An 8,047-nucleotide genomic window follows, 5' to 3' on the forward strand; every position below is an offset into this window, starting at 1 on the left:
AATGAGCGATGCCAAGGGCTTACATGGAGAGCAAATGTTTGAAAATGATGAGGGCAATGGATGTACAAAGGCGCTTGACACAACTGATGTATGTATGGATTGTGATAAGAGTTGTATGTGCCCCTAATAAAATGATTTAAATTGTTTTTAAGTTCCAGATTATGACACTCTCACTGCCATCCAGTCAATGGCGACTCATAACAAACTCTATAGGACAGGGTAGAACTGCCCCCGTGAGTTTCTGAGACTGAAACTATTAATAGGAGTTGGGGTTTCAAACATCGGAGCAGCTAGGGGTTTCAAACATCTGAACTTGTGGATCGCAGCCCAATGCGTAACCACCACACCACCAGGGCTCCTAGATCATATGAGCCTAATATAAATATACCTATCAGCTTTATAGAAACACAGTCCTGGAAAAGGACATCGTGCTTGGTGGAGTAGAAGGGCAGCGAAAAAGAGGAAGACCCTCAAGGAGATGGCCTGACGCTGTGGCTGCAATGATGGGCCTCAAGCACAGGAACAGTTGGGGGGATGACGCAGGCCCTGGCAGTGTTTCCCACCGTTGTGCATGGGGTTCGCTCGGGTCGGAACCAACTCAACCACACCTAACCATTTGGATGAACCCCCTTTAAGACTGGTGAGAGGGGAGTGGGGGCAGGGGAAATGAGTGTTCCTCATCAGGTATGGAGTCTCACCGAGTTCATTTAATGCTTACCCTCAGCCCCCCAAGAAGAGGGAATAAAGGAGCATGTCGTGTGACTGGGGGATTTCAAAATGCCCCGGCGAGATGAACCTCTTTGAGGTTCTTCAAAGAGCACTGGAGGACCTGGTGACTCATTGCAGGGGCATGAAAGGATATCAAGAGAACCCCAGCCAAGGCAGAGAGGGGCAAAGACAAGCTACCTGCCACCAACAGTGGGGGTCTAGGCGCAGAGCAGCAGCAGGGCCTCGGGAAGCTGCTGACCAGCATCAAAGGGCCCATGAGTCACCCGTAATTGCTTGTTTCTGTCAAACATTCCTGGGGACATTTGAGTTGGATCTGAAGTCTGACAGCTCGCCCTGGGCACTTTTGTGTCCCAAAGGTAAGGCAGGCAGAGGGGGAAAAAAAGGCTTCTTGCCATGGCCTCTGGGCTCTGCCTAGAAGCAAATAAAGATCTGGGCTTCTGAATGCAAATGCAAGCCCAGGCCGGGACTGCGGTGGCTGCACAGAAAGATTGCCCCTACCTCTGTCCACAGACCGCTCTGCCCCTGGCTCCCCCTCCCACCCGAGAAATCAGTTCACTGATTGGGTCTTGCACTTTTCCTCCCCTTTCCATTTTTCTCTCCCTCCTTCCCGCCCTGGACCCCTGACCTCCTCAGACAACACTGCCCGGATTCTGACCAGGAGGTCCGGCTTCAGGCAGCAGGAGCAGAGCATCTTCTACCTGCCCATCCAGATCTTGGACAATGGGCAGCCGGCTCTGAGCAGCACGGGCACGCTCACCGTCCAGGTGTGCAGCTGTGACGAAGGTGGCCACGTCATGTCCTGCAGCCCCGAGGCCTACATGCTTCCAGTCAGCCTGAGCCGGGGCGCCCTCATTGCCATCCTGGCCTGCATATTTGTGCTGCTGGGTAAGTACATGACCAAGGGTGCTGGGCTTCTGGAAAGTTCAGAGATGGGGTGGGGGAAAGGCAGAGACGAGCACAGCATCCCTTCTTACAGGGCCTTGTGCCTCGTAAGGCCGCAGTCAGCAAGCACCAACTAAGCGCCGGGGGACTGGCGCAGTGCTGAGAGTCATAGGACAGACACCTCTCTGACAGCCCTCTCAGGAGGGACTTCAGCACAAAAGCAGAGCCTCAGTACTACTTTGGACAGGAAAGGACCTCTTCTTCTAGACCACGGGTGGGCAAACGGTGACTCTTTCAGTACAGACATGTGGTGCTGAAGTACCTGAAAATTTGGAGGCATATTATTCAGATAATGGCGATTTCATTTGTTTGTAAACATCTATTTTTATGAATGATTTTTAAATGGGTGTGAGGGAGAGAGAGGATGGGATCTTCCTTCTCAAAAGTTTGCCCACTCCTGGTCCAGCCCCTTCAGTTCAGCTAAGTAGTAGCTACACACACAGGGATCAGTGTAGGACCCCAGAGACAGAGCAAGGCTGGCATACACAGCCCCGCCTCAGGACCTTGGTGCCCTCCCTTGACCATCCCCAAGTGCAGGACTTGGGCGCCTCAGACCATGACAACAGCAGCAGTCCTAGCCTACACAGCCTCGCCTGCTCAGGGCACCCTGCCCTACCACCCCTGGCTCGCCCCTGATGAAGCCTGTGAACTAGCTGCCAGGAGTCAAGGAAGTAGCACCTGCTTGTTTTCAGGTTTGGGAGCAGAAGACAGGCCCCCACACTCACGCACCAGTTGAGAGCTGGTCCAATCAGGGTGTTTACACCTACAACCAGGGGTGGAGAGGAAGGAACTGTAGCATGGCTTTGATGTTCAACTGGCCGCACTGCACACTGTACCCTGAAAGCAAACACCCTCTCACCATGCAGCAAACGTGGCTCAGAGAGGGAAGACCCCTTGCTAAATGGCTGGGCCAGGCCTAAGACCAAAGCCGCAACTGATCTCACCCAGAAAAACCTTCCATGTGTGCAGTCTACGGAGCCCTGGTGGCGTGGTGGTGGCGTGGTGGTTACATGTTGGGCTGCTAACCACAAGGTCCAGGTTGGAAACTACCAGGTGCTCCTTGGGAGAGAGATAGACTTTCCCTTCCCGTAAAGAGTTACAGTCTCGAAACTCACAGTGGGAGTTCTACCCTGCCCTAAAGGGTTGCTTTGAGTCGAGACCTCTCTATGGCAATGAGTTTGGTTTGGGGTTGGGGTCTCCAGCCTACTGTTCCCAAGCTGATTCTACTTACAGGGCAGCTAGAATCGGACTCTGCAGCTTTTGATGCCTCCTACTTGCCCCGAGTTCCTGTTCAGGTTTCCCAGGGGCAGAGGCCTCTGCTGTACCACCCTGGTGCCACAAGCTGCAGGGCAGTGTGGGTCTCCTTTCCTGGGGCTCATGATCCAGGAGCAGAACACCAAGGGCACGCTTCAAGGGAGAGTGCTGAAGGGACAAGCTTAAGAGGACTTAAATGGGCCAACTAACAGAACAAAACTTGAGCAAAAACATAAGTTTGAATTCTGGCAGGCTCCCCCCTCCTCCTCTCAGAGCTCTGCTCTCCTTCATGAGTAGCTTTTCTTCCCACCTTCATCCACCATCCTGGGCTTTGACTGGAGCCAATTCTACCTTAGCTGTGTCCTAGCCTGGCCTTTCCAACCTCCTGTGTCAAAACTGGGAAAAAGATGAGGCTTTCCCATAATATGTATAGTCCTGGAAATCTACCGGGGCAGTGCTACTCTGTCCTTTACAGTAGCTGAGTCAGAATTGACTGGATGGCAGTGAGTTTGGTTTTTCTAGTTGTGTCCAAACACCCATCCTCTAAAACCATTCACTTAACAAGTTGATGCTGAGCACCTGTTGTAGGGGAGGCACTGCTTCAGATACTAGAGAAAGTAGTGAGCCTATTTAGATCCCTACCATCAAGGAATTTGCATCGTCATTCAGACAGAGTACATCTAAGTGAATATGCACGAAACTGCTGTGGTATATCAGGTGACAAGTGTTACAGTGAAGGAAGAGGGGCAGGGTGTCCTGAGGAGGTGCAGGGAGGATGGGTGCTCCAGGACGACTTCCCTGAGGACCCATACTCCCTGGAGTAGATCAGAGAGGTAAGATGGATTTCTTGGGGAATAAGCTGTCTGGGGCAGGCACGTGGCAATCTACCAGTGTGCAGAGACGAAACCGGGCCCAGGATACTTCTGCTAGTGGAAGAGCAGGAACCCTGAAGGCACTGTAAGTTATGCACTAGGCTGCTAACTACAAAGTTGGTAGTTCAAACCCACCAGTTGCCCCGAGGGAGAACATTAGGGCCATCTGTTCCCAGGAGACTGTTACAACCTCAGAAACCTAGAGGCAGTTCTACTCTGTCATATAGGGTTGCTAAGAGTCAGCAGCAACTGGATGGGAGTAGGGGTTTTTTTTTAAGCATGAATCACACTGTGAAGCAGCCAAGCAGCTCCCTTGTGCTTAAGACCATATGACCTGCTGTTTGCTAGCTCCACACCCCTCACCAAAAAAAATAATAGTAACATAAATGCCTGGACCCACTCTTGACACCAGGAAAACAGCTACATATATTTCAACTCTTCTGGTTGAATTTACCCATAGCTAATGTACCTTACTTAGAGAAAGGGAGACTTCATGAATGGTAATAGTATCCAACGCAGAAGAAATCTTCACTTCCCATCAGGGAATACAGCAAAGCACTTGTATTTTTTAGAATAGACGTGCAGATGTCCACAGCCCTCATCCTTGAACTCTACATTCACCTTTACACCAAGAGATACGGCCAGACCAATGACAGACGTTCCTCAGAGAGCCAACAGCTAACACTTGAAGAATTGTTTATGTGGGCCTTTAGCATAGGAGATGTGGTTCAATTACATGAAGGGAGTGTAATATAAATAACCTTCTAAGTTCTTCAAAAAACTCAAAACTCCCTGCCATCGAGTCCTTGCTGACTCATAGGGACGCCCTGTGGAAGGAACCCTGGCATTAGAGCAAATTAAGATTTCTGGTTCCCTGCTATCCTGACAGGTAGCATATTCCTGCAGTTCTGTGTGTGTCCACACGGTGGCACTCGACACCCTTGAGTACAGAAAGGTAAAGCCTTTAAAAATTGAGCTCCCAGGAGAAATTTCAGGACAGGTTGCCTTTCCTCTGTCTTTGCAAACTGCCTAAGTTCTAACTTCACCCTGGCCCCATGTAAGGAGACACCATTACTAACAGACTGCTGTACAGCTGCTAGCAGTGGAGGTTGTGCAAGGGACTATTAGTTCATCACTCCCAAGCCCATAAGAAACCCTGGTGGAGCTGTTGCATAAGCACTGGGCTGTTAGCCACAAGGTTGGCAGATCAAACCCATGACGGGCTGAACAGGAGGAAACCGCAGCTATCTGCTCTGGTAAAGGTTTGTGGCCGCAGAGCAGACTCTTGACGGCAGTAGGTCTAAACCCACGGTGCCGTCTTTTGAAATGGACTACATCTATAGAAAGTGTTCAGGAGCTAAACTGAGAAGAGCTGTTGTTTCATTCTCATGGATTCAAGCACAAGTATTTTTAGGCTCCACCCACAACTAAGCCAGCATGCCCTTCGCGCAATTTAGGGTAGCCAGAGGCTTGAATGGCAGTTGAGTTGTTAACAAAATACCACACATTTTGTAGGAAAGGAAACATATTGAATTCTGACTTTGTGAAGGCAGGGAGGTTTCAGTCTCAAATGTGCATCTACTTTCCGGAAGGTCTCACAGGCCTTCCACACTCTGCTTCACCAAAGCAAGCCCACTGTCACCCAGTCGATTCAGAGTCACCGTGGGACCTAAAATGCAAACACCCATCGAATTCCTGATTTTCTACCACCGAAATCTCTCAAGTGACGGGTGATATTTTCCCCCAAAAATTTTACTTTCAGGGTATTGTGCAGCACTTTTTATTTAAATCAAATTACCTCAAAATTAAGACACATAATGATCTTTGTTTTTCAAGGCACGGGCCTCTTCTCACACACCCCCACCCCAATAAGGGGGTTAACTGAGAGAGTTGGCAGGTTACTGCAAGTCAGAATCAGCAAACAGTAAAGATCCAGCCATTGCTCCACAGCAATACTTCCCCCACCAGCAGCCAAGTCTTTCTCTGGTCCTCAACCTTTCAGTCACATGATCCCTTAACCTTTGCCTCCATGGACAAAGAAGTCTGCCTGCCACTCATTCTCACAGTCCCAACGTCTGGGGCCAGAGGAGGAGGAGGTGCCCCATTGTCTCCGTGCTGCTCCTGAGTCTCCATGCCCCAGTCTTGGGCGCCTCTGGCTCCCTCCACTCTAGTCCGAGATCTAGAAGAGTTCTGGGAACTCCATTTACCACTAGACTTTTCTCCAGCACACACACACACTTTTCAGATTTTGAGTCCTAATGGTTTCCAACTACCCTACGGTCCCACATCATCCTGGAGACGCCTTTCTAGCCCGCAAGCTCTGCCCCTCCCCGCTCCCTGGCACTATTCACAGACCTGCCGCTGCACACTTTTGGCAACACGGGTAGCTCAAAGGATTCTTGGTGGAACCGTAGTTAAGTACTCATCGGCTAACTGAATGGTTGGTGTTTCAAACCTCCAGGCTGTCCCTAGGGAGAAAGTCCACTTGTGGGAACATTGCAGCCTCAGAGGCCCAATGAAGCACTTCTATTCTGTCTTATCCCGATGCTCTGATGGGTTTGGGTTTTGTACTTGTAGCTCTGACAGTCCTTTTCATTTCTGGCTGATACAATCAGTGCTGTATGTCTACAATCTGCTTAGATGGCAGAGTTATGAGAGAAGAAACCATGATTATATTTAACCCTATTAACTCCCATTGTGCATAAAGACGAGTTAGATTTAGTCATTGTTTACTGGATCTCACAATGGCAGCACATTCACCTCACATCCTAATACTCCTGCCTATCTCCACCCCATCACACCGACCATCCAGATCCAGTTCAAGCCCCCACTCCACTCCTTAAAGCCCTACTGGTTTCTCTCCAACCCCACAGTGCTTAGAGACCGCACCGATTGTTGCACATAAAGAAAATATAAAGGAGCTCATCATTATTTCCTGTGTATACATCCAGTCTCCCAAACTATTGGGGATAATATTTGGTATTAACAGCATTAATTGCAATTTACAAAACTCTCACTCTCCATTCAAGTATTTCCCCAAAGGCCCTTCGGTGACTTTTAGGGGCTGTCCCTGGATCTGTTGCAGCACAGATGACTGCACCCGCCGGTCTGCTTCCCCCTTGGATAAGTGGGCCTTATTTTGCAGTGCTGTCAAGCTGTCGCTGTCACCGGCTGTCACCAAGCACGCCCGAGAGAAAAAAAAATCAATAGCGCTTCTCCAGCTCAAACTTCCACCCACTTCCTGGAAACCGTTTTTAGTCAGAGAGAAACAGCTCAATGGAATGAGAGCTCTCTCCTCTGAACCCCAGTGGGCACACCCTAGGGGTAAAAATGCATTCGCCGGGATAAACATTTTCACCAAACCTGCTAGGGCACATCTAACAGCATGGTGTTTCTTTGATCATGTGATGAATCATATAAAATATGACTGCTCGGGTCCCTTCCTTGCTTTGGATACAGGAAGTCACATCCCCCTACTTCCCTTACCTGACACCCCCACCCCCTGTGATTTGGAAGGATTTTCGGGGGGAATCAAGTTACCGGAGAGGGGTCACTTGATGCTCCCTCTTGTTTATTAGACAAGGTAAAAAAGACTATGCCGTTGGCTCATATTTAGCATGTGCCTCTATATGCATATGCATCTATCTCAACAAGCATTAGCATATTATATTTATAGAATAGAATCCAATTGTGATGCTAATGTAATAAGGCAGATTGCACCTACCTAATAAGATTTCCACATTATAACAGGAAAGCTGTCTACTCGCGATGACGAAGAGGACAAGATCTGGTCCTTAACACGTCTCCAAAACACAGAGTCAATGCCCAATGCCACTCAGGCCACCCTACAGGGCAGGGTCGAGCCGCCCCACGGTGTTCCGAGACTGGAACTCTGCACGAGAGTAGATAACCTCCTCCTTCTCCAGCAGAGTGGCTGGTGGCTTTGAACTGCCGACCTTGTAGTCAGCCCCTGGGCCACCAGGGCCCCTGTGACCGGACGCAGGGCGTTGTGCCCGGGACATGCTAGGGGTAGCTGGCATACTCACAGTGGCGGTGAGGCCGGCGACGCAGAGGGACCTGGAAGGCAGCTTGGAATCGAGGCCCTTCCAGAAATGCTGGCTCTGGCGCCCAGACCACCCCGCCCTGTCCCTCGGCGCAGTTACCGGGTTTCTCTGTTGCTAAGGTTTGGGGTCACCCACACACACACACACACACACACACACCAATAACCACCTGTCACACACACACCC

General features: G+C 50.1%; 1 protein-coding gene across 1 annotated transcript in view; it reads left to right on the forward strand.

Annotated features, from left to right (window-relative positions):
* The window catches only part of CDH20 (cadherin 20), a 264,681-nt gene that overhangs the window by 255,158 nt on the left and 1,476 nt on the right, over positions 1-8,047 (forward strand). The window contains exon 11 of the mRNA XM_004703023.2: positions 1,363-1,614. Coding sequence (XP_004703080.1) covers positions 1,363-1,614 — 252 coding nt within the window. The remainder of the gene's footprint in view (positions 1-1,362; positions 1,615-8,047) is intronic.

This window comes from Echinops telfairi, unplaced genomic scaffold (genome assembly GCF_000313985.2).
Source record: "Echinops telfairi isolate 266 unplaced genomic scaffold, ASM31398v2 ScPeMD7_7400;HRSCAF=8409, whole genome shotgun sequence".
NCBI classification, from domain to species: domain Eukaryota; kingdom Metazoa; phylum Chordata; class Mammalia; order Afrosoricida; family Tenrecidae; genus Echinops; species Echinops telfairi.